At 42.7% G+C, this 27,595-nt stretch overlaps 2 protein-coding genes across 2 annotated transcripts in view; both read left to right on the top strand.

Moving 5' to 3' along the window:
- Positions 1–22,991, top strand: part of shroom2a (shroom family member 2a) — a 37,882-nt gene extending 14,891 nt beyond the window's left edge. Inside the window, exons 4-14 of the mRNA XM_079997533.1 lie at positions 4,591–4,692; positions 5,021–5,038; positions 5,303–5,425; positions 5,851–8,413; positions 8,891–8,973; positions 14,624–15,259; positions 15,953–16,242; positions 18,759–19,071; positions 20,370–20,529; positions 20,813–21,085; positions 21,196–22,991. Coding sequence (XP_079853659.1) covers positions 4,591–4,692; positions 5,021–5,038; positions 5,303–5,425; positions 5,851–8,413; positions 8,891–8,973; positions 14,624–15,259; positions 15,953–16,242; positions 18,759–19,071; positions 20,370–20,529; positions 20,813–21,085; positions 21,196–21,468 — 4,834 coding nt within the window. The 3' untranslated portion in view covers positions 21,469–22,991. The remainder of the gene's footprint in view (positions 1–4,590; positions 4,693–5,020; positions 5,039–5,302; positions 5,426–5,850; positions 8,414–8,890; positions 8,974–14,623; positions 15,260–15,952; positions 16,243–18,758; positions 19,072–20,369; positions 20,530–20,812; positions 21,086–21,195) is intronic.
- Positions 22,992–23,887: 896 nt separating this feature from the next.
- cldn34a (claudin 34a) lies at positions 23,888–24,661 on the top strand (the record flags this gene model as incomplete). The annotated part of the gene is made up of 1 exon (XM_079997544.1): positions 23,888–24,661. One exon carries the CDS (start codon positions 23,888–23,890, stop codon positions 24,659–24,661), a length of 774 nt encoding a protein of 257 aa, XP_079853670.1.
- Positions 24,662–27,595: the final 2,934 nt, after the last annotated feature.

The raw sequence follows: 27,595 nt of genomic DNA on the forward strand, positions 1-27,595 counted from the left end.
CTATCCCCAAAGTAAACTAACAAAGATAGTTAGAAATGTTTTGGTTTGCATTCTGAAAGAGGATTTAGAGGTATCTGACCTTCTGAAGTTGTCCAAAACCCACCTCTAGACAAAAGGTTTCCAGGTGTTTGGGGGCCTGTAGGTGACTGCAAGCAGACAATGATTTGACAGTTGGTATGCCACTCAGCCCAAGAATGCGCTAGTCATTATAGGCTTCTCATGGTTCACCTCTCTCACCCGAACATGACTGGCCTGATTGTGGTGTCTGCTGAAGAAGGCCTTTGTGAGACCATCAGGGACCTGTGGAATTGAGCAGCTCACCTGTACGTTCATGTTTGAGGTATATAATGGGTGCCTACTTTGCCGTTAAATATCAGCTATTTTTTTTTTTTTTTCTTTTAATTTAAAAAATTAAAACGAACCATCAAGTTGATAGTCATTCCCTAGTCATATTAGATGTATGTTTGATCTACCTTTTAAAAGATTCTCCGTCTAGCCCTTTGAAGGAAAATCCAAAATGATTTTCCTGCCTTAATGATTTCCTAATCCTTTTCCTAATCCTAAATTGCCTAAAGTGTTCACCGCCCTTATCTTTAAACAGATGATAGATCCTAGACATTTTTAGTTGCGTTGATTCCTTTAAAGGCACTTAAGTATTTGACACCTTGTAAGTTCTCTCTAGTGACTATAGCTTTATATCTCTGCTCTAATTCCAAATATATTACCATGGCATTGCATGAGAGATGCTGAGTGTCTTTTGGGATTCAAGAAATCTAGCCAGACAATAAACAAGCTCCACTTTATGTAGCTAAAAGTTTTGCCTGATTAGGAGTCAAACGACAAAATCATCTCAAATGCCGTAACAGTTCCCATAATCACCTTTTTATTTATTTATTTATTTATTATTATTTTTTTTTTTTAAATTTGAGATTTAAAAAAAACAACTTGTCTGGAATGCATGCCTGATCCATCAACTCACAATAGATCTTTGTGAACTGTGTTTTTTTTTTTAATGCCTTTCAATCAAAAAGAATTCTTCACTAATCTTCTGTCCTCTCACCAGGTCACTCTGTTTGAGTCCCAGAGCAGATTTAATCAAAAACTACATTTTTATACCTGTGAGATTATTTTTCTGTCGACATTTGTCTGAGATTAACCCTACAAGTGATAGTGCTACCTAGTTGAGAAGGTACAGAATATTTGAAAAATGTTCATATAAAAGTGTTCATATAAATTTCTTAGGCATATTCTTAATTTTCCACAGTAAAGGACTATATGTTTCAGACAGCTTTTTCTAAATATAGCTTTTAGAACAATGAATTTTGCTGCTGATTCAAACATGCTTTGCCTGCATGTATGGAATTTAGTGTTTTTGTCAATTTCTCAATCTAAAAATGAATGCAATTATTATATTCATATATTTAGTAAAATCATCCCAGTTTAGTTTAAACATTGAAACAGTCAATTCAAATGACTATAATCAATCGCAGATAATGAGCATGTTTGATTTGCTGATTTTGATGTCCCTGCTGGATAGGGTCATGCTCATTGTGTTTCAGTTACCAGGGAACCACCATGCCCTTGCACCCTTAGAGATCAACCTGTAACCATAGTAATGGTAGAAATGCACGTCTGCCTCACAACGAGGGGAAACGGGTGGAGAAGGGTCCGGCATTTCATCCCTTCATTAGCATATTAGCTCTGAGAGCCAATGAGACGACACGAGGTACGGGATTACTCCAAGGGGAATGGCTGTGACAATGGCCCTCCTCCCACTCTGTACGCTACCAACCCCTTTCAGGGGGAACCCCCCCCTCCACCCCCACCCCCCTCCCTGAAATCCACAGGGAAATCTCCCTTCTACCCGAGCAAATACTACAAGTTAGAACTCATAAAGTTTCCGTGAGCCTGCATGTTCATGCTTTTTAGAGTTTTTAACATCACTTGGGTTGTGACATGTTGGCCTTGGTTTTGGACGTAGCAGTGGTGGGGAAGCAGTGCCATGCCATGATGTCTGGACACCAGCAGCCTGCCGATGTGTCTTTGTTTTGACCTATCTTTGAAGTGTCTGGAATGTGGTGAGGAGCAGTGGAGCACAACTGGTCTCTTTTCCACTTGAGACTCTGCAAGACTAGCTTTTTCCTTTTTTGTCTTTGTAAAATGGACTCCAGTGTGATATACTTTGGACTTTAGCACACTCTTTGTGACCACCAGAGTCAATTTATTTATTTGTTGGAAGATTGGTGAGTTGAAATTACCTTTTGTTAATTTTTTAGTTGTTTTTTTTATACGGTTACTTTAAATCTCTAAGCCACATTACTACACTACACTTTTAGTAGATGTCATATCAGTTGGTGTTTTGTCATTATTTAGGGAAATGAGTCGAAGTTTAACATATGGTGGTTGGCCATGCTGTGTTTTGTGACCCTAATTCTTTATTCATCATTCGGGTTAAGCCGTGATCAGCAAGATTTACCATTTCATAATGAAATGCAAGTTATTCTGTTGACACGTATAGACTGAGAAGATTTACATTCAAAGGTGGTCCATATCAATGGATATTGTTATTTGTTTGTGCTAAGATTATCTATGGTTTCTCAATAGTTGGACAATTTAGAAACCTATCTGAGTATCCATGAGGAAGCTGTATATCCTGGATTGTAACTTTATTAGTGTGGGACTGTTCCAGAAAGGGAGACGTGGCTAGCCACACATCGCCCTCAAAGAAGCCCCCCCACACACAACGCAGCCAACTGAATCACTTTCCTAGCATATCTGTCCCTGTCCAGCTGTAGCCCTGACGATATGCCTAATAAAACATGCTAATTTGCATACCAATAGCAGGCGCCATGTGTGGCTAGCTCCTAGTGCCCCAGAAACATGGACTGAGAGGAGACAAGGAAGACTGAGCCTCATGTTGGCCTCTCTTTGTCCTCCTAAATAGTCCTTAACTTGAATCCACTGTTAATTTTGTGGAGTTGTCCCACTTTATGAAGCTTTACCAAATCTTTACCAGTCTTAATCTGAAAACTCATTTTATTCCCTTGTTGCTGCCCATTATGTGTGTAGCGCACTAGTGTAAAATATTTGTTGTTCTTTTCCTCCCAACAAGTACTGGTGCTGCTGAAGGGGAGCTGTTGGTCTTGGAAGTTTTGGAAGTCTTGTCATTAGGTCATTCAAGCTTTTTGGACAGGGTGACTGAGGAGGGCAGGATCTTTTGACCTCTTAGCTTTGTAGGGTAGAATGATTCCAAGAAGAATGAAAGCAAGATGCAGCTTTGTCTGCGTGCTGGATTCTTTTTGGACCCAATTTTCTCAATTAAATGCAGTTGTTTTTTTTCCCCATTTAAACTGTTGGTCCCAGTCTTCAACACCAGTTAAAGGTTGGATGGCAGTTTAACTTCTCAGTGGAGAAATTGCAATTTTTGCAGCAGGTGAACAGGGACGTTGGAATACAGCCGGTACAAACAATATAATTAGGTCTTGCAATATTTTGTAATGTACTTTCGTCACGAATATGTTGACGAAATGTTGACGAATGTTCACGAAAACTATATTACAAGTTCACAATAAACTAAATTGGTGGAATGCATTGCACATTAAATTCAAGCAAGGATAGCAATTTCACTTACAAATTAAGTATATATTGTGAATCTCAAGCTGTATGAAAACCTTCTGAAAAATCTATATATCAATTTCAATTATATAATGCTGGATAATAGTAGTTGATAGGCAGATAGACAGTGCTCAGTGGATAACCTCAAATTAATAGAGACAACCTTTAATTCCACACCATTAACTTGTGTGTGGAATGAGGCATGTTTTCAGCATTTAACATGCACTTGACTAGAGGTGAAGGTTTTGAATCTGATCAAAGGCTAGAAAGGAGCCAGATCTGTATAGGATCTAGACGACAGCTTGGCCTGAGGGGTGGGGTGGCTGATCGGGTTTTGTGAGAGATTCTCTGGCCTTTAAAACCCCTACCCCATGCTGGGTTTATGTTCCCCATGGGACCATATGGCATTGTCACAACATTGTGGCTTACGTCTATACCGAGTCCTGTTTTCACAATGAGCCTCTGACTCATGAGAGCTAAAGTAAACTGTTACAATTTCCTAGCATTCTGAAATATTATAACATAATATATTTTAATATATCATATTTTTTCCCCACATACTCATCTTTGGCACATGCTGCCTATTCTCTCAGCTTTGTGTAAAATTGAAGGGCTTATTGAAAGCCACAGCATGAGTATTTATGTGTTGACCAGAAGAGGGGGCAATGACACCATGCAGTTATAAGAGTATACTAATGGCCCACTTTGCTGGTGTTCTTTATGAATTTAGGAAGGTCTGTTGAAAGTTATTGGGTAATATTGTTTGCATTCAAGGGACCTGACTCCTAGCTGACCATGCCTACTTTGTTCACTTTTTTTCTTTTTATTTATTTTTTCTTCACACTGCTTTATTACACATGTCACACAAGTACTGCACAAACATGCATTGATGTCAGCCATCTAAAACGTTGTGGTACTTTTGTGTGAGTCCAGTCTATATTCAGCTTAGATTGTGTTCCTCCCCTTGCTGCCTAGGAATATGAAAATGGTCGATATTGTAGCTCAGAAAATGCCTTCAGAGAATGACGTGCATGTGGCAAGAAGCTTTCTCACGAAGATTTTGCGAAGTTCCATGAGGTATGGCTCCAAGGTTCATAAGTTACCCGTAGAACCCATCCATTTCCTCCTCTCATTCTGCCGTCTAGTGAGACATGGGTTGTTGATTGCATTATTCATTGGTCAGGTAACATCATCATCCCCCCGATAGCATACTCCTTACTCTGTTAGTCACCTGTCCTCCTTGGCATTCTACTATGATCACTTGTCTCCTGTCATTAGATGAAGTCTGTGTCTGTGTCTGTGTCTGTGTGTCTGTGTGTCTGTGTGTGTGTGTGTGTGTGTGTGTTCAAATTCTCCTTCTATGCTCTTCTTGTGACTTGTATATTCTTCTTGGCACGCATCACAGAAAGAACCGTTTAAAAGGGTGTGTTTCTGAGCTGTGACTGTTTGTATTTATATAGCAAATAGCCCAATAATTATAAGAAATCTATTCAATCTGCATATGATGAAGAAAATGTAAAATTTTGCAAATTAACTAATCTAGGGTGGATATTATAGTGTTGAGGGGGTTGCGGTTCTGCCTGTGTTGGTACATTTTGATAATACCGTTTCATATCTGAAAGGACAACTACTCCTATTTTCCATAAGTTACCCTCTAATCCAACTCAGTTTTTTGCTCTTTCTTCAGGCGAAATGAACCCATAAGCAGGCCTCACTCCTGGCACTCCACCAAGTTCAACGAAAGCCAGTCAGAGACGGCTAAAACACAGTCTCCACCCCCACCAGTGTGGCACACTAGATATGATGCAAGGTAACACTAAAACCATGAAATCTACCTCTTCATTTATGACATTCAAAATCTTGTCCTTTTTATATATATATATATATATTTTTTTTTTTTTCATGAAAATTACTTCTGCAAATGCTTTCAAAACAGTTCCTCAATATATTTATTTTCTTCTCAATGTTTGTGTTCTTTACTGTTTCAACCTTGTGGCTTGTCAAATGTAAAATGTATACATTAAAAAAAATAACAAAAAAAAAGTCAAGATGTTTGCTGTGGATTTGGTCAAGTGTACAACTATATCTTATTTTACACAATAACAGTCTTAGTCAGTTCAACTTAAGTCAATTTAGCTGTTACGTATACCGTTATGTATATTTTCTTAACAATTTCCTTTTAAATATTGTATTTAGTTCATTTTTCAACTTTTTTTTTTTTTTTTTCCCCTTCAGCTCATCTTCAACTGATCTGTCCACTGACTGGGAGCAGACAAACCTGCGCAGAGTGTCTGATCAGTTCAGCTCTCTTGGGAGCATGGACAGCTTAGAGCACATTTCACACCCTTACCCTCCTGGACAACTCTCCCCTGGGAAGTCCAACAACAGTGTTGAGCACCTTGGAGGAGAAAAGCGCGACTCCGCCTACAGCTCCTTTTCCACCAGCTCAGGCACACCAGACTATACTCTGTCCAAGAGCAATGCAGCCTCAACAGAGAACATGCTTTATAAAGTCAGTCAGTGGGATTCGGGGGGCAAGCACAGCAGTGGCAGGAATAGCCAGAGCTTGATTGAGGGAGTAAAACATGAAGATAGACCAGGGTACATACTGATTCCAGGGGCATCAGGCCGTGATAGCCCGCGGTCAGAAGAGCAGGCTGGGTCCCGCCATTCCAGTTCCAGCAGGGCCAGCTTTGGGCCTGTTTGGCATATTCCAGAAAAAAAGAAGACTGCATCACCATCACCTCCCCCACCTCCTCCACCAGTGCGCAGCGACAGTTTTGCGGCAACCAAGGTACATGAAAGGGGGCTCACTATAACCCATCCAGAGGGACCTGACTCACATGTCCATTCAAAACACAATGAGAAAGGGATTGACAAAAAGATGGAGGCATCGGAAATTCCTAAATCCATCACTGAAAGTCGGCGTAACTTCATTCCACTGCTCAAAAATGATGCGGATAATTTTCACCTGTTATCTGGTAACTCCAGTCACCAGCAGCTAAATTCAGTCAAACAGTATTCCAATACTGAAACCCGACAAGGCCAACCCCACCATGCTAACCAACTCCATCATCAATGGCAATATAATGAAAAAAGCACTTTTTACACTCAGCCCAAGACCACATCTGTATCGAAGCCACAGAATGCAAGTGGGTACTACAGCAGTATGCAGGAACTGCCCACTGATGGCTCCATTCAACTCTATGGTGCTAACCAGGGGAAGAGCCCTAGTACCTCCCTACCCACAACATCTATTGACCAAAACTCAGAAAGCAGTGGACACAGCAGATACTACTGTGTAACATCATGCCAACCGACCCAGCCTAACATCCATCCTCTCTCCGGTAAACCAGAGGAAAGGAAAAGTGTAGCAGGCATAGAGGTTATGCAGACCATAAATGACAAAAGTTACTTTGGCCACCAGACAGAAAACAAAACAAAATATCATCATATTTCCCAACAACACTTTAGCTACAGTAAGGACAGTAATGGATACAACAAGAAGGATGAAAGTCTTAATCATCACAAAAAACAGCATGTAGTTACTCCTCCGACAATACTGGATGCCCCTTCACCGAAACCCACCTTTGATGATCGGGGAAGCCAAAGGAGACGCAACTCGCAAAATGCAGAAACTTGTTACATGAGTTATCCCCCCGGCAAGCAGTCTGAACAGAGGAGGTCTTTGCCACTGCAGCATAGGGAATTAGAACCACTGCCTGTCAGAAATCAGAATCAACAAAATGGCAAGATCTGCCCCCAGACAACCCCCATGCTTCATTCTCTGTCCATGGAGACCGCAGGCCGAGACAATAAATTCAACGGAGCTCAAACTGAGGAGTCTCTCGAAAGCAAGCAGATGAGAAGAAGTGACCGCTTTGCTACCACTTTGAGAAACGAAATCCAGATGAGGAGAGCCAGGCTACAGAAAAGTATGAGTGCTGCCACCCTGACTGGCACTGAAGCTGAAGCTGTAGAAGAAGAGGTAGTCTGGGAGTCCAAAGAGAGCTCTACACCCACATCTGCAGATAGCTCCTTCACTAGCACCTACAAGGACAATCTGAAGGAGGCCCAGGCTCGGGTGCTCAAGGCTACTTCTTTCAGGAGGAGAGACCTGGAGCCTGTCCTTCTGGAGCATCCTGCGGCCGAGGCTTTACCCAACTACCCATCCTCAGTAGTCACCCGTAAAGACGTCGCGCCTCTACCAACCGTCTCGGAAGCTGTTATGAGCAAAACAGTCTCTGTTGGTGGTCAGGTGACCCGCATTGGAAGCCGAAAGCGCTTCCCTGTAGAAAAGAAGGTAAAGTCTTTCTCCGAACCAGACAAGATCCATGAGGTGGGAGTGAGAGAGCATCTCCCAACAACTGAAGATAACCACTCTCTTGTGGGCCCACAGAAGCCCTTTGAGACAGCTGATAAACCTGTCTTATCCAAGCCACTGCATTCCATTCAAAGCTGCTCGGACGACCCCAAAGATTCAAAGACCGCAATCCTTGCCTCCAACAGTGAACTGGAGGACACACAGAAAGCAATCAGGAGAAGAGTCTTTTCCTCGACGGAGAATACTGAGGAGGATTACTCTGCACACAACCAGGCCCTCCTGGAACAGCAGAGGCTCGGCACTTTTGCGGAGTATGAGGCTCGGTGGACTGTGCAGCGAAAACCCTCTGAAACGAGAGCTTCCGGACGTTACAGGTCAGCTGATAACATTCTCGACACGGGAGCAGAGGAAAGAGCCAAACCCTGCTTCCATGAGAGGTCTAGGTCTTCTCCCTCTGCCGACTTCTATGGGCAGGTAAGCCTAAGATTTTGATTGTAATATAGAAACTTTACTAGATCATAAAACAAAACACACTTTGTCAGAAAATGTTTATAATATTAAATTGGATAAAATTCTGTTGTAAATAAAATGTCCACCAACTATCCCTGGTAGATTAGGAATAAATTAGCTCTTACAAAGTTAGGAAAGAGGAGGTGAAGTCACTCCCCTGTTTAGACGAGCAAACTCCTTGAAATGTATAAGTAAGGCACAAAGAAACGAGCCAAATCAAATATTAATCCATGTTTGTTCACTCTGACACACCCTCAGACCAAGCAAGCGACTGTGTTATCAACCTCATGAGAAAACCGACTCACTTGTGTTTTGTCAGGGTAGAAACCAAGAGGTCAAAACATCAACTTGTTGTAGCAAGGCAGTTGGGAACTGTTCTGTGGAAATTTTGTACCTTTTTTCCATAAAGAAGTATGCGTTTGTTTTTCCCCTTTTCAACAGAAGATTCAAGGACCCGAGGTAAAGTCTACAGAGTATTCAAATCCAGAGAGTAAACCTGTAGAACAGCAGCACAATGCAACCAGGTGAGTTTTTCGTTCCATATTACTTTTGCTATTTCAGCTGTCTCAAGAAAAGCAATCTTAATAATCTTAATGCTGCCATAATAAACTGGGTAGATTTCGATCCCATCCTAAGTAATTGGTCAAATATCTCTCAAAAATGTAATGAATTTAGGTTCTATTCAAATGCTCCCAACGAACATTACGATATTGGCGTGAAAACCACTTGGAAATGCAATGTTTAGTGTGCATGTTCTGCAGTTGTTATTACTTCATTAGAGTAATTTCATAACTTCTCTCTGATCATCAGGTTTAACTGAAAATGTGAGCTATGCCCAGAGGGGCAGTGAGCTTGACGTGAAACAGTGAGTTCTTTATTATGTCTTAAGACATACAGTACCATAGTGGTACAGCCTTGGCTGACTGTGGCAACATGGGCCTTCTCTCTGGCCCTGCTTTGTGCTGTCAGTGGAGGCTTTCTGGTGTGGGCGAGGCATCTGATTATGTCTGTGACTGAGAGGAAGTGTTTCATCAGTCCTCCACTGGAATGCCATGGGCTCCCCAGTTCAGTGGGTCATAGCCTAGCCGTGAAGCTCTCATTCAAATAAAAATCCCAACTTTCACAAACTATTTTCAGCTTCAGCACATGCATCTGTAGAATATACTGTATGAAATGTGGGGGGGGGGGGGGGTTTGGTTGTTTTTTTTGTAAATACTAGCTATAATAGCTGATATTGGCTACTAGGTCTTGCATGAAAAAGTTTCAGTGAATCAAGTATCAGTTTCTGGTAAATTGATCAGACTGGTAGAAGGCTTCATTACCCTGCCTTCATAAGCATAGCCTTAACCTTTCCATGGAGTTGGAGCTGACTTAACCTTGGTGGGTTCAAGACTGGTGAGCCTTTTTGTTTTAATTGCCCAAAGTTACAAGCAAAATGCAGACCTGCCAACCTGCACGCGTTTTGTGTACCAACCACGCAAATCTTGGTCAAAATACTCAAGTATGAAATGCCAGCTGAAACTAGGCAAGATTACATTTTTTTAATTATATATAGAAATTTAATTACACAAAACACTATACAATCGATACAAAACAAACCCTATATGTATTCAGTATTCAAACTACAGTCCTCTGATTGGACCAGATGCTACGACCTGGGGTTCTGTGCTGTATCCCCTCCCCTCCGTCTCACTCACTCAACATCCACTGATAGTGCAGCACACTGGTACTCTATTATCCACCAATGCTGCATTGCTGAGGTTCAATGGGAAGTGAGGGAGTAATAATCACAAAAATGTGAACGTAACATATAATGCACTGGTAATAGGGATGCACCGGTCGATCTGCCCCTTTTCAGTTTGATTGGCCATGACTGGTGACCGGCCGTTCAGATATTTTCAGATTCCATGCCAGTCAAATTTACACGCCTGATACTGTGTTCATCTACCCGTAAAAATGTTACGATACTCTGTTCTGGATGAGTCACTCAATAAAATGAGTCGTTCGATTTGATCCAGCTGGTTTAATGCACAGTGAGTTCCAGTGAAAGAGAAGAAGAAGTTGATTCTTTATTTGTCACACAGTGCACACACCACAACACATGCACTCATGCAGCGACGGCGACAAACACACACACATGCTTTTTTAAATGGTGGCCGGTGAAACTTGTTCTCTGCTTTTGAGCCATCCTGGCTTGTCCCTCCTCCGGGGGGCAGCCAGGAGTAGTGGGCAGCATACAGCAACATGCCAAATTTCTATCGCTGGTCAGAAGACAATGTTTTTGCATGTTTTTGGTGGGGGTCCTTACTGATGTTACAGAGAGGAAACCCCATGTGAGCACGGGGAGAACATGCAAACTCCACACAGAAAGGCCCCTGATCGGGAGATAACCCGCCGGCGCGTTGTGCCAACAGCGCCCCAGGGGGGAATCAAACCCAGGACCTTGGTGTGAGGCAGAAGTTTTTTTTGCAATGATTGCCTCACTCCCCCCCCAAGCACACAGAACACCCCCCTCACCCACCCCAATCAATCATTGGGTCAGCAAAAATAAAGGATAAATAAGATCAAATAAATAAATAAATAAATAAATAAATAAATAAAAGCACATCCACAAACACAATGACAAACTGAATACAAGTAGCTTACAAGGAATAACTTGAATTAAATAGCCATTGGCAAAATTGACTAGCCTTAATATAACAAAAGATATGACAAATAATGAAATAAGTCGTTGCACAAACACAGGCTCTTTCTGAAACTAGTTTACATGTAGGACACAACCATTTTGCACACAAACATGGTTGGTGGTATATAATATGGTGGTATTTTCAACAACAAACTTCAAAAACATGTTTTGGGACCTCAGAGACCTATGTTAACTTGTGTAAAAAGCATCATAATAAGTCCACTTTAAAAAGAACAAATTATATTTCTATCTTTTAAGTGTCCTGTTGGGCTCTACACCAATTAGCCACAACATTAAAACCACCAGTAATAACCACCAATATTGTGTAGGTCCCCCACGTACCGCCAAAACAACTCTGCCTGTGGAAGCATGGACTCCACAAGACCTCTGAAGGTGTCCTGTGGTGTGTGGCACCGAGACGTTAGCAGCAGCTCCTTTAAGTTCTGGAAGTTGCGAGGTGGGGCCCCTATGGATTGCGCTTGTTGTTCTAGAACATCCCACAGATGCAGGATGAGATTGGACCCTAACCCTGGCTCATATATTCATCATATGGATATATGATGTAAAAGAAAACGTGACCAAACCAGACCACCTTCTTCCATTGCGCCATGGTTCGGTTTTGACGCTCACATGCCCATTGTAGGCGCTTTCGGCGATGGACAGGGGTCAGCATGGGCACTGACCGGTCTGCTGCTACACATCCCCATATGCAACAAGCTGTGATGCACTGTGTTCTGACACCTTCTATCATAGCAGCATTAACTTTTTCAGAAATGTGTGTTAAAGTAGCTCTTCTGTGGGATCAGACCAGACCGTCTACAAGCCTTCGCTTCCCATACATATCAGTGAGGCATGGGAGCCCATGACCCTGTTGCAGGTTCACCGGTTGTCCTTACTTGGACCACTTTTGGTAGGTACTAACCACTGCACACCAGGAACAGCCAGCAAGACCTGTTGTTTTGGAGATGCTCTGCTCCAGTTGTCTAGCCATCACTATTTGTCAAAGTCGCTTAGATCTTTACCCTTATCCATTTTCCTGCTTCCAACACATCAACTTCAAGAACTGACTGTTCACTTGCTGCCTAATATATAGCACCTCTTGACAGGTGCCATTAGAACGAGATGATCAATGATATTCACTTCACTTGTCAGTGGTTTTAATGTTGTGGCTGACTGGTGTTTATTCAATTCAATTGGAAAAGAAAGTCTGATAGATTTGTATTTCACCTAGCGCATATTGAGGTGTCTGTGTTTATTGAACCGTTTGGTCAGAGTTGATCACATCTAGCTCCTTGGCAACTGTTTGTGCTTTGGGCCATGTCAAGGTTTTAATGGGACTTTGAATTATCGTGATATGCAATCTAGCCTATAGGGACGCTACTATACACCTGGGTTGTGAAAACAAGAGGTGTTATCTGTGAAGTTTTTTGTTCATAATTAAATTATTTGCAATAACTTAATTTAAAAAAATAAATATCAGATTTTCCCATCCATTGCTGCATTGTATTTTTATTTTTTATTTTTTAACAAGTCTATCTCGGCAAGATTGCTCAATGGCATCATGATCAAAATGACTTCAACCGGTTATTCATGAGTTCAGTGGGATTATCTAGACTTCCACAGGTGAAACCTGTTGGAGAGTGTTAAATGTCTGATCTTGAGCAACCTCATTGTATGAGCTGAACAATATGACGCTCAAGTTTGCATTACAAGTGTGGAGGATGCTGCTGTCATTGAAAGGGCTGGGAGATGAGCTAAGTGAGGTTTGCTCCACCCAGGTGAGGTTATTGATACAAGGGTAAAGGGATACACGGAGGTGCCTGTCACAGACAGCAAGCAGGTTTAGGAGAGCAGAGCACGCCCAGTATATCTGCTGCTACGTGAACGTTCTGCTAGGGTAAGTTGTTGCTTGAAGTGCATTCTTTAAAATTATGGGGTTTTTTTTAATTCTGTGGCTTTTTTTTTTTAATATTGCTTGGTTCTCTATTGCTTGGACTAATTTGGCTTTGGTTTAGCCCTACACCATTGACAAACTAGCTGGTAACTTGTCAGAACATGTGACAGGTGGCATTCAAAGTTAGGATTGCAATGTATATATGTCCAAGTAATGTAGGTAATGCAGTTTCAGTGGCATTAATGAGCTGTGAGGTAAATGGCCAATTAGAAGTATGTAGCCACAGATCATGGCCCATCTGAATTTCAGGTGCATTTGGCATAAAAATGCTGAATTATTTAACGTGTCAAGGGAAATGGTCTCAAAAATGATGACAGGATATGCAAACATCGAGCTGCTCTATCAATGATGCTCAGTGGTTGCAAGTTGAAGCTTACTGGCAAGGATAGACAGACTTGATAGGATAGTGGATAATTGGCACAAAAGCAGAGCCTCCAAAAATACCATAGCATTAAATCAGCAACACTGACTCAGTCCCAACAAAGGGTACACATCATGAGCTTCACGAAGCTGGTATTTATGGCAGGGCTGTCGTTCACCAACAAGTAGCACAAAAAGAGGACTGCAAAGGTATTTGTATTTTTTGTATTTTCTTTTTAACCCTATTTCCTTCATCTAGACATGTTACGTTTGGAGAAAACCAAAGAATGCCCTAAACTTGCAATGTCTGTCACCAGCTGTTAAACATGGTAGGGAAGTCAACTTGGGATAGTCTATTTGGGGTGCAGTAATTGCTCTGCATGGTCTTTTAATGGCCAAGGGCTATGCGGCCACTTTAAGACCTGGTACAACAGGTCATTCCCATATTTCAGGATTATAATGCCCCTGTACACAGTGTTTAACAAATTCAAGAGTGTTCTCATGAACACCAGTATACAGTCAACTGCCTACCATGACCTCCCCCATCGCCTGATCTGAACATTGAATGGGAAGTTCTAGAGTGAAGAGTGCAAAGTAAATTTCCACTGCCTTCGCCCCTTTAAAATGAAGACTTCAACTTAACAAAGGTTATAGCACTTCCTGAAACCCTTTGCACAGTTACTCTAGCTGAATTGAATCGTTTCAAAATTTTCATTTTTGGAAGGTAATTTATGCCCCCGGTATATTGTGTAGGTCCCTTAATCAGCCTCTACTGAACACCATGTCTATTCGAAAATGACAAATTACGTCTCTTATTTCTTTACCTTTCTGACTCAGAAAGAATTGAAATGTGAATGAGGGGTGGTGATCTTTGCTTGCTTCTTGGGCTCAGTCGGTCATTTATTTCCTAATGCATCCCAGATTTGTGGGAATAGAAATATGCCTCTTGAGGCTGCCAGCTCAACAGTTGCTAGACTAGAGAGTTGCACAACCAAGGGCGACGTGTGTAGGGGTGTCTTGTCATGTCAGGATACTCTTAATTATAGTGGTTCTTGTCAAAATGATCAAGGCCCCTGCCAGACTATTATTTTATTGAGCCATAGATTATGGTCCCTGCTGTCTAGTGGTGCAAAAGCATCAAATTAAAGTTTTCTTTTTTTTTTTTCTATCTCAGGTTTTCTGACAGTAGGACTAGTGACTGCACAAACAGACAAAATCCTGTGGAAATTGAGCATTACCCAGCAACGCCCCAACTGCCCATGACAGGAAACAACCCTGAATTCACAAATGAAGCTGCCCCTACTCCTATATATGAGAGACCCACATCCATAACCCAAAGCCCCACAGATCCTACCTACCCTTACACTGAGGACCATAGTCACACTGAGGCCTGGTCTGGTCCCAGGAAGAAGCCCCCTGTGACTCAGAAGTCTTCTCTGCCCAAGTTGGACGCTTCCAGATGCTCAGAGATCAATCCTCCAGTCACTGACTCCCAGAAGGCCTTGCCCATCTTCCAGGGTGAACTCTCCACCCACTGTACTCCTAACGGGGACGCTGACCCGCCCCCTGCCCCCGCCTACTCTCCGAAGAGAGACTGTGAACAGAGCGGAAAACTAGAGGACACGCTACAAGGGGCGGTGCACCAAACGGGGATATCCAATCCTCTGGAAGCCTCCCCTCCCTCTCCTTCCTCCCACGGGGTTTCTGCTGAGGCCACGATGGATGGGCACCGGACACCATCACCACAGTTTTCCCCACAGAGACTCAGTGACAAGCCTCCCGTTGCTTTGCAAGATGAAGACTCAAACAGGTAAGCTTTAAACTCTTGTTTCAACAAAATGAAATATAATCATTTTTCTCAAGTTCTTGGAGAGTTTGGATAGTTTCTGCTTTCAGACACTCTTGCACTATTGTCTGCTCGGTTAGAAGAGAATCACTGCGATGCTCCTCCTTATTGTATGTTGAGCTGCACTTACAAAGGGGCTCATTGAGTCTCAAGTGCTTCCCTACAATTACCATGAGTGATAGCAGCCCATAAAAATAACTACAAGGTTCTTATACATTTGAATACTCAGTGGTGTTGTAGATTTTATACTGATCTTGCTGTTGTTAGTCACTGGACAACTGTAAGTTAATAACCTCTGATAAAAATGTTGCTTTTAAATGCTCAATTCATGGAATTGCTTGATTGTCTTCCTAATTCAATAGTAATTGATGTCATCTGTAGTAAACTCAATGTACTGTACATTTATGAAAAACAGAAACCAAAGTAATGGGAGGAGTCTTGGGTGTTCCAAGATGTTGGGCATGGAAAAAGGCTCTATTGCCATCATGCAGTAAGACTGTAAATCAGCCCCTGTGTTTACTTAGAACTGTGGCCACAGAATTTTGTTCCCCTCGGAGAAAAGTCAAGCAAAATCCACAGTTGCTCTTTCAACAAGATAATCTCTCGCTCTCTCTCTCACCCCCACACCCCACTCCACCGCCACCCCCTGTTTTTTAGGATGGAGAGTGTGATGGAAAGCAACAACAACACAGCAGGGAAGAAAGTGCCCATCAAGATCGTTCACTTGGAGAGTGTCTCTCAGAAGGAAAGCCGTCAGTGCATACAGCTCAGTGACGCCGATGCTGCCAAGGTCCAGCCTGCACCTGCAGTGACTCTGCCCAGCAGCCTGGGAGCTCGAGAGCAGGACTTCTCTGGGTTCTGCGCCTACACTCGGCAGAGAGACCCTGTTCTCAATAGAACACCAGCCCTGCAGAGAGACCTGCAGATCCAGGGAGATGCACACTTGGGTGGGTGGAAAACTATACTGAAAAGTTGTGGAAAAAGATGTGAACTCAAATACAGCTGAAATACATTCTCCAAAAAATAATTTATTAAGTTACACAGTTACTCAAGGACTTGTTATTATCACTCTAAACTGTTTTAATATCTTTGCAGTAGAACTATGTAATTGCAGTGCAGAACAATAAGTCAAATTTGGAGATTTTGAGCTCGAGCAAGTCGTTTAAAGCTCAAAGGTGTGTTTTTAAACAGTCCAATGTGGCTGTCACTCTAGACACTAGAAATGTTTTGAGTCGCCTTTTCACTGTTAGAATTATTGCGTCAGAGTACATTTTTAGCTGCATTTGATTGGTTAACAGAAGAAACATAACAGGCATCGTTAACTCAAAGTAGCAGATGCTACTGGTTGATGGCAAATGTTTAGAGCCTCATCGATGAAAGGGCCCAAACTTAAAATTTACCAAGGTTGACAAACGTGACATTTGTTAACAGCTTTAAAAATATATTCAATTAAAAACTAAATGTATTAATGTATTACTTCCCACTGCACCAAAAACCCCGTAAAACAAGATTCAAGATTTTTTATTTGTCACATACATATACATACTTCCATACATATATGCAGTGAAATGTAATGCAACGCACCCGGTGATAGCACACAATATGTCCTAGGAAAAAATAAAAAATAAAATAAAAAGTAGAAAATTCCTTTCTAATAGACCGACTAACTGACTCCTAAAACGTAATACAGTAAGTGGAATACTTATAGAATAAGATAAAAATATATAGAATAAAATACAATAAAAATAAATTGAAATAAAATGGAATAGGTTGAAGGAATATGCCTATGTATATACAGATATGTGCATTTAAAGTGGCATGTGAATTAAAGTGGCATGTGAATGTGAATAGAGTGAGGTAGTGTTTGGGATAATACAGCACAGTATACAACAGTACGGCGCAGCAATACGGCATCACGAACAACCCAGAACAGTGACACAGTATGCGGTACAGTATGCTACATACAGTACAGTAGGTAGTGGAGCCTATGGCTGGATGGCTCAGTTAGGACCCCTGGTGAGGTCAGCGTTGACAGTTCTAATGGCGTGCGGGAAAAAACTCAGTCTCAGTCTCTCTGTTCTCGCTGTGTGACTGCGGAGGCGCTTGCCTGACCGCAGCAGCTGAAACAGTCCCTTGTTGGGGTGATGAGAATCCTTCATGATCCTACGGGCTCTGCTACTACACCTCCTGGTGTATAGCTCCTGCAAGGGGGGGAGGGTAGTTCCAGTGGTACCTTCAGCTGAACGCACCACCCTCTGCAGGGCCCGCCTGTCCTGAGCAGTACAGTTCCCAAACCAGGCAGTGATGTTGCCTGTCAGGATGCTCTCCACTGCTCCAGAGTAGAAGGACTTGAGGATCCTCACCGAGACCCGGAATTTCCTCAGCTGCCTGAGGTGGTAGAGACGCTGCCTCGCCTTTCTCACCAGAGTGTCTGTGTGAACAGTCCATGTTAAGTCCTCTGTGATGTGGACTCCCAGATATCTGAAGATGCTCACCCTATCGACAGAAGTCCCATTAATCCACAAGGGTGCGTGCGTCCTCGATTGTGATCCAGTACCCAAACCCACTAACATCTGACATTTGTCATTAGTGGGAAAGGTAACACCCGGTTTTAAAGTCCCGGGTCAGATGACCCGGCAATAGACACAGGTTTTAATTGGCTCCACTTCTGATTGGCTCTGATGAGAACAGGAAACCCGGGTCGACCCGCTAATTTTGGCCCCTTTACCGGCACGATGCGACGCGCATTGAAGTTCTGGACATTGGTGCATAAATAGACAGGAATCTCCTTTGTATCATTCCATCATTTCATATCCCATTTTGAATCCAAAATCAAGAAAATCAGAAAATCAATCAGAAATTATTGACTTTTTTTTCCCCCGCATGGATAATGAAATGTTTTGAATGTGGGGACTGCTCCGTGGGTAGCACAACGGAGAACCCCCACACTCCCCACCGGGGCTCCGAGCCACTCTAGCACCACCCAAAGCCGGTCTCCGAACCGGAAGAGCGTCTCCGCTCCCCACCACTGAAGGACCAGTGCGCGGGTGCGGACATGGATACTCCCAGCTGATTCTACTGGAGTGTTGGGTCGTTCACGAATGATCAGATTATTTTGAACGGCTCAAAATGCTTTTTTTGTTCTCGTTGTTTGTTTAAGTTGCTGTCTCCTCTACTTGTTCCATGACACGCCCCTTTTTCGGCATGTTCATGGCGTTGAATATGACACACCAGGGAAAAATGAATCAAAATAACCCCATTCCTCCTGGCAATGGGAAAGGCGTCAATCTTCTATTTTTAGCGGGTTCACCCATGTTTAAAAATCCGGGTATACCTACTAATTTTGGTGTAAAAACGGTATATGTGTATGTATGAAACCTACTCAGTAAAGTAAACCTTTTTTTATTTTGTTTAAAGCTTGTTCCTGTCCATGTAACTGAGTGCCTCCCACCTCTCCACACAGACATGCACCCGCTCACAGATCCAAACATTTCAGACTCTGAGCGGATGTCCCAGCTTACTGAGCAGCCCAGCTGCAACAAAATGGCGTCCCTGAACTCTGGGCTGTATGAGGACGACCAGAAGAGAGAGCTGTTGGCCAAAGACATCATGGGCAAGGACAAGTCCCTAGCCGACATCCTGGACCAGAGCAAGAGGAGGACCACCATGGACCTGATGGAGGGCATCTTCCCCCAGGGAGAGCAGCTGCTAGAGGGGGCACATCAGCGCAGGAAGGCTGCCCCCAAACAGACATCCTCTAGGTCCAGTGAAGAGAGGTCAGCTTAGAAGCCGTGCACCAACTACAGTTTCCATGCCCCGCCTCAGAAATAGGCATGCTTGTTTCATCAATTTAACATGGTTACTAATTAGTTTCTTTCCAGTAGTCTGATCTTGTGACTAAGAAAACCGTTTACTTTGGGAAAAAATTTTCATTTCAAGTATTCTTACTCAGTTCTGCTTTTTTTTCCGCATCATCCTCTTTAACAGACTGTAATTACAATCTATTTATAGTTTTTTGTTTTTGTGATTGCAAACACGGAAAATTATGTCTTCTAAAAATAATCTCAGAAAAGTCTCCACTTGCTGTGGTTGACATCTTAAAATATGTTTTTTTCTTATTGCCCATGAACAAAATTAACTTCTATCAACGATCACTGATCATGAAAACCAACAAGAGAAATGTAGCCTTGTGCTATACACTAGTGATGTCATGACTTGTGATTTTAAAGGGGTTTTTTTTCATAATAGTAGTTGACTTGTCATCTTTTACCTATTATGAAAGACAGATGCAGACTGAGTTCTTGGCAAACTCAGAACCCGTCGGCTATTGGTCTGATGACGATTTAGCTTTTTATTTAAAAAAAAATTAAATGTAGTACTTGTGAAGCCATCCAGTCGTAGATGTCGTCTCTCAACTCCAACTCCATTCCCGCGTCTCAAGTTGCTAACCGGACTGTAAACAATGACGGGCACACAGAAGAGGAAGTCTTTGCCCGGATATCTGCTGGCTACACCGGAACCCCAGAAATATTGGCCATTGTATTTTGTCAATTAAATTAATTTGGAAAATATAGCTGAATTAAGATATACATTTAAATAAATATTATAATAATCTATTTTACAAATAAAATAATTATTGTAATCTGGTGACATTGGCAAAAAAATATGTTGTCCACAACTAGGCGACTGCTGCCAACGGTGCCGACTAGTGGTTATAGATGTCAACTAGTTGGTGAAACCCCTACTATACACCACAAAATAAGCTTCATGTCACTTTCTGTAAAATATCTAGATATTTTTCTGCATTTCAGATCTTGAGATGTTACTCACAATTAAGTGCCTGCTTTATTTGTATTGCCATAGTGCCATAGCTGCCTTAGTGTGGAGTTATCATTGGCTGTGATCTGCAAAAAGCCCTTTTGTCTGTATTGTTTAAGATTTTCCTGGTATGAATATGTGTATGAAAGTATTTCGGTTTTTCCTCATTCGATTGAACTGCCATTTTGACCTAACTGTTCACACTGGAATTTAGTTGTCTGTTACTTTAAGGACCACCTACCTGCGTGTATTACAGGAAGGAGGAGGACAGTTTGGCGGCAGCCGTGGTGACCAGTTCTACATACTACAGTACATCTGCCCCCAAAGCAGAGCTGCTCATCAAGATGAAGGACATGCAGGAGCAGGAAGAGGAAGACTCAGAGGATGAGCTGGACATAGATCTGGCCTACAAAAAGGTAGGCTCAATTATTAGATGAAAGCACTTTTGATTATTAGCGATTTTTTTTTTCCAGCAGCAAAAGATACGGATACAGAGTACGCATCAATCAGTGAGGTTTGGAAAACTGCTAATACAAGCCCAGAGAGTGTGAATCTATTTATTTAATCATCCAATCGTCTGTGGTCGGTCCGAGTGACAAATCGGCTCATCTGTGTACTCTTCGCATTTCATATATAAATATCAGAGATATTATTATGTGTTGGAACGCACTGATCCGCTCTGTCTCGTCTCCCGTGCAGCAAGAGCTGATTGACAGCCTGAGCAGGAAGCTGCGGGTGCTGCGGGAGGCCAGGGAGAGTCTACAGGAGGACATCTTGGACAACAACGCCCTGGGAGAGGAGGTGGAGGTCACCGTCAAGCAGGTCTGCAAGCCCAACGAGCTGGACAAGTTCAGGATGTTTGTAGGGGACCTCGACAAGGTGGTGAGCCTGCTGCTGTCCCTGTCCGGGCGTCTGGCACGGGTGGAGAACGCCCTCAACAGCCTGGAGGAGGACGCCACTCCAGAGGAGAGGGTGAGTTGAGAGAGGAAAGTGGAGGAAAAGGAGTGCTCTGCTGTGGGTTAAGGAAAACAAAAAAAGAATGTTTCATCATCACTTATATTTGGATGCGTGTTTGTCCGCAGCGCACACTGACGGAGAAGAGGAAGCTGTTGATCCGCCAGCACGAGGACGCTAAGGAGCTGAAGGAGAACCTGGACCGGCGGGAGCGTGCGGTGTACGACATCCTGGCCAGCTACCTGGTGGAGGAGAGCATGGCGGACTATGAGCACTTTGTCAAGATGAAGTCGGCGCTCATCATCGAGCAGCGCAAGCTGGAGGACAAGATCAAACTGGGTGACGAGCAGCTCAAGTGTCTGATGGACAGCCTGCCACTGGAGCAGCGGCTGCTGCTGTAGAGACGCTGGGATCTCCAGTCTTGGTTTCATCCCTGAGTCTGCATGCTTGGAACTGGTAACAGTTTGGATGCTACAAATTGCAGTTGAGTCCTTAATCCATCAGAGGGCAGCAGAGATAAGCAACCTGTGGGAAAAAAGGCAAAGACTTTCTGAATTTTTTTTTTTTTGGGGGGGGGGTCAGTTTTTTCAGTCATCTAACTCTTCTCATCAGCAGGTCTTATTTGTGTTGACCTTTGTTCTTAAATGAGTTGCCATAGAAACACTGGGAATAACAGCCTCCCCGAAGGACCGCTTCTGAACGGTGCTGTTTTTCGACCCACTGTATATAGCGTGTTAAGAAACAATTCCATGACTTCTTTTTCTTTCTTTTTTTTTTTTTTAGTAATTTATTGTAGCCTTTTGAATCTGTACGCGGGGACAGTATTTCATATTCATCTAATTTTAGCGCTCATGTTACTTTATTTGTCCTTCAACGCTCATCCCTACAATAATTATTATTACAGCCTAATTATTATGTGAAGTATATACTCCATTTAAACTAGTGGCCTTTTTTAAATGAGATATTTTGTTAGATCACTTTCCGCTCTGAAGAACCGTTTGTTTGCTCACACGCATTACACTTTATAAATATCACTTGATGTTTGGGTCCATGAGGTACTGGTGCACGGGAACTTCAAGCACTTCGACCATATCTGATCACTAGACTAAATCAGCACTTCACATCCCAAACTCTTCTCGTAAAATTGGTCCACATTGGATGTGCCTGGCCATCGCAATGCCCCCCCCCCCCGCTACAAACACATACATGCTATGGAGTATTTTATCTACTTTAACATCCCTGTCTTTTAATACACGCATTTGGAGTGTTTATACTAAAGCAATACGTTCCCCATGAATTGGAGGTTGTTGTATGTTATATTCAGACTTGTTACCTGTGCAAGTCAACGCTGTTACTTATGGTGCTTTCATATTACACCCAGAGCTGCTACAGTTCAGCCGCCCTGAGAGGTTTCTTTAAAAAAAAAAAAAAAAAAAAAGATTATTCAATTAAAGAGTGAGTTATTTTATACACACTATATAAAAAAAACACTATTACTTGACATCTAGTTTAATAATCATGTAAGAATCTCAAGCTAACTGTCCTGTAACACATTATTGCAATATTTCATTTCAAATCACGACTGATCTTCAGTCTATATATTATATAAATGTGAAGCCTTACCACTTGGGTGAAGTAAATCCAATTTGAATTGATGTGTTTTGAGCAGGATGTTATGAATTTCACACACCTTTTTAATATACCACTACAGTCTGACAAGTAACATTCAATTGCTGAGCTGCTTTATCTCAAATAAAGGGTCTGCATAAACCACGTGGTCACGTTTGGTTTGATGAATTATCGATCAGGTGCTGATACTACTTTGTAATAATTAACCTTTCCCCGCCCCGTTCTTACTTATACGATCGGAAAGACTTTGACAAAGACTCCAAGAAACCTCTTGGACTCGACCAAGAGGCACAAGGAGGACTAACACTTGCTGCTACCAAGACGGGCAGATTCCATTAATCAATGTTTTTATTCTATATTGGAGATGACAAATGCCAAGAAACAGGTGCGTAAAAAAATAAAGTGTTATGGAGAATTATTTTATAGCCTCACGACTGGTCAATGATTAAAAAGCTGTGTTCGTACTTTGTATGCATCAGATCTAGATGCTATTTAAATTAGTTTTAGTCTCTGATTTATTCTTGTCAACATAGATCATCACTAGAAGAATTTAACCTGATTACAAATCACCCGAACTTTCGGTTAAAAAGGAATCCATGGTATTAATTTGTAGTCAGCAGACGCTTCTTGGTGAGGAGTCAATTTTTTTGGCATCCACTTTTTATATTGTAGCAGTTGATGGTCAGAGCAACTTTGCACATAATTGTCTCCCACATTTGAGTTTGTGCCAACTGATTTGCATGGAAGCATTCTTGAGGGTTCATTGTTTTACTTTGCCCTTTTACTTTTTGATATTTTATGATACCTTTCATTCCTGCATTTATAAATATCCCTGTGTATGAAAGTACACGGTCAAAAATAGCGGTCTGTAACCTGCAAAAGGTATTCAACTATACATCGATATGTGCAATTCCAGATACCACTTTTCTTTTATCAGGATAAGTGCATACTGTAACTATTTGCATTATGCAACCTTTACAACTGCTTATAAGATTACTAATGCAAGAAAATTGCACTGTTGGAAATTTTACTCATTTAAACCACTGTTTATATCACTGTTTATATATATTTGTTTCCAGCAAGTGGGATAACCTGACTTATTTGGTCAAACTCAAGGATTTTCCCCAGTGAACGTTAAAAAGCACAAGCTCTGGTCCATCTTCTCCCAAGGTGTAGGGCCGCAGCAGCAGAATGCTCTACCTGGCTCACACGGCTCACCTGCAGTTCCTGGCTCTGCTGCTGGGGTGCGTAGCCTGGATCCTGACCATGATCGCCGCCGGTCTCAACGAATGGAGGCTGTGGTACGTGGCCGACAACTCCACGGTCACCTCCGGCGTGGCCTGGGTCGGCATATGGAGGGCCTGCTTTTACAGCCACGCCCTGTCCACTTTCGAGTTCTGCCGGAACATCGACATCTCTGAGGGGTTTGTGCCGATGGAGATCTCCGTGGGCCAGGTATTGTTGGCGGTGGCATGGATTTGTGGACTGTCCGGGAATATCTGCGCTTGCTTTGCCGTGAGGATGGCCTACTTCTCCATGGATAGACGGTACCGCATCAGACTGGTCTTCTCGGCGGCAGGAGCTCTGTACGTCCTAGCGGCAGTCTGCTCGTTGGTGCCGCTGTGTTGGAATATCCACTCCGTGCTGACCAACAGCACAATACACTTCCCCCCAGAATTCCACCTCCCTCCAGCCCCCAAGGAACAGAGAGTAGGATCGGCTGTATTCGTCGGCATTGGCGCCTCTGTTCTCAATGTCTTCTGTGGACTTACTTTCCTGTGCTACAGGTACACTAAGCGCCAGTCTAGAGCAGGGAAGGAGCCGGGCAGATGCACCAGAGACTCTCTTGGCGGTCCCTGGACATTGACAACCTTGTCCCAGAAGCCAGCTTTGCAAAATCAGAGTGCCTGTGTTCACCAAGAGAGTGATAATCCCGTGTTTAGCACCGAGGAGGACTATCCCTAAACCGTGTTGCTTGCAATGCCGTGAACAAAAACATTCCTTCTTTCTCTTCTTCTCCCAGCTCCAGTCATTTTGATGTGGGGAAAATTGTCCCATTTAATAAGAATTTCACACAACTTGTCAGAATTAGTATCCCTGCGGACTTATGTGATTAATATAAATAAAGATGTCGTATTACCGGAAATGGAAGAGATGACAATGCTGCCACAATTTAATCCCGGATGCCAAATTACTCAAGAAATCAGGATTATATAAGAATTACATTGGTTTCTCAAGCCCACATTCACATCTTTTTGTTTCATCTTCCTCTGCAACCTTCGTTAGAGACCCAACAGTTTGTCCCTTCTTTGGAATTCACCAAACAGCAATGATCTGGTTTAAACAACATACATATAGGGTCAGATGACTTAATCTCTTTAGCATTGCGATTTAATTGTGGAATGAAATCCTTCCAGTGTTCAATGTACAATCTTGCACTGACGGATCAGCACACGCACCAAATCAAGCCGGAGGAAGTGGCGAGGTGAGCGTCGCCGTGGTTCCGGCGTGCGCGGGATCCTTGACGGTTAGGTCGCTGAGGGCTCATGTGACCCAGGTATGAGGCTGAACGAGAGCAGCCATGTGAGTTTGGGGAGGGGGGTGGGGGTGGGGGTGGCCCGTCAGAGCGGTGATTGTTGCCAGGCATGGCGCACACTCTTTTCTGGCCCAACGGTCCCAGTAGCACCTCTCTGGGGGCGGCTGGCCGCGGAGAAACAAAAGGCCCCCTTCAGCCGAGTGCGGCTCTTTGTCAAGAACACAAGTCTCAGAAGGAGCTGACGGACGGACCCCGGCCACTTCAGGGGCCGGGGTCCCTCGTTGGGCACCACCGATCTGTTCTGCTGACGGCAACCGCTTGTTTTTAACCTGAATAGCAACAGAAGCACCGCTGCTGTTTCAGTGGTAATGGGAACAAAGATAAGTGAAGAAATGTGTCTAATTTCCTCTCCTAATTTCTCTCCTCCTCTGCAGAAGGAGGCACAGCCCTCTCAGAGAAAAGGGAGACGTGTAGGTCTGAACTTGGAATGTTTTATCTAATCTGTTTGGCTCGGTATCGTCTTTATCATTCGTGATGGAGCAGGAACCATAATTAAATATTGCCTTTGGAAAACGTTATAAAAAAAAAAAAAAAAAAAAGTAGAAGGGAATTTTAGCGTTTCAATCTTTGTCATGGAAAGGGTCTGCCTTGACGGGAGCGGGTAAAAAATGGTTCACTGCGGTGTCTGAAAAGAGGGTATTGTCCTTCTCACTCAGGAAATGATGCAAACAAATGATATGAAGGATTGTACTTTTCACTGTCTCCTGCAATCGTTCCAGTTAATAAGAAAGTAGATAAGAACAATTAAATCATCGTGCCACACCCCCCTGACCCAAGTTCGACTGATCTTCATATTTTAACATTGTCTAAACAGCAGCTTAACCCTGCAATGTGCATGTGCAATCTCCAGACACGATCATTCATACAATATGTGTGAAGTGTAGCGTGACAAACGATCTATAACTTAAGTCCGTCGTGTTTTGTTTTTTCTTTTCTGTGTTATGTAAGGCCCCACCACCAGGCACTGGAGGATCTCAGTTATGTAATAAACCAGTGGAGCAGTTGTCTCCGGTGCTTCCTGCTGCTCGTCGCGCTCATACCGAGAATAGCAGGCCCCAGGTCGCTCTGCAGGTCAGCGCAGGATTGGACAGTTCCTTCCTCTCTCTTTATTGTCGCTGGCTCTGTGAGACTCTGCAGAGCCAGTGACAATAAGTCACTTATTCATCTTATCGTCTGTTCCTGGGCCCTGTCACGCCCATCAGCCTCTAAATGGGAGCAATTACATTATGATAACACGTTTATTCCTCATTTATTAACAGTTGGACCCATCTGCAGAGGTATGATTGAGATAAAGTTGTAGCCAACGGATTTACGCTTACTTACTTAAAATGCAAGTCTGCTGGTATCTGTCTAAATGCTAGATTCAGCATTTTTTTTTTGTTGTTTTTTAGGAAAAGAGAAAGCAACATCAGCCATCGGCCTTGGCAAATTTGTGTGATTATGCCTAATCAGGGGCCACAGGGCAACCTGTTCTACATTCTTCATGGGGCATGCTGCCCATTAGAGCATTCATTAAACACAGCTTAACTCAGCAAGTGACCAGGAAATCTCATGGAATTAGTCTCAAGCTGCGTTTCCACCGTAGCAGACACGCCTCACCAACCCAGGCGGCTGTTTTTCCTTGCTCGGGTCGCTCTCGGGCCAGACGGCGACCGTCAAATAACCATGATTAAAACATGCGAACGCTCGTCTTGTTGTCTGCTTGTGTGAAAGTGCTTAAATACTCGTCACCTGAGTGTCCGAGTGGCTCCAACATCCGCCCTCTGATTCAAAGAAACTCACTGTTTAACTTTTCAGTTTGTCCGATAAATCTGAATTGTAAATGACCGTATTCAATTCAGTGTCCGTCAGGTATATCTTTTTAAGTATTTTACATTAATATAAGACAGCGTGAGAAGATGTGTGTTGCAGATTTTTTGCACCGCACAATCAGAGGTAAAATGAGATACAGTAAAGATAGTTAGACAGATGTAAAATGACGGAGAGCGACAGTCATTCACACCAACATAAATGTCTTTATATGAATCATTTCAATATTCTGTGCAAAATGACATATAAGCACACTTTAACAGGCAACAAAAATGCTTTTCAGCTAATCTGTACATCTCATAGTTAATGTAATAAGCAATCACAGCATTTCATAGGCTAAAGTGTCTTCAGAAATATTATAAAATGAAAATGAATCATGTTTATTAGTGCTGCCACTGCCAAGATGTTTCTAAACCGCAGAGCCATCTATAAGACAATAAAAAAATACATTTCAGCTTTTTTATGTTATTTTCATCTGTTTGTAGGCGTGTGCT

Source organism: Zeus faber (genome assembly GCF_960531495.2).
Source record: "Zeus faber genome assembly, chromosome: 1".
Lineage (NCBI taxonomy): Eukaryota > Metazoa > Chordata > Actinopteri > Zeiformes > Zeidae > Zeus > Zeus faber.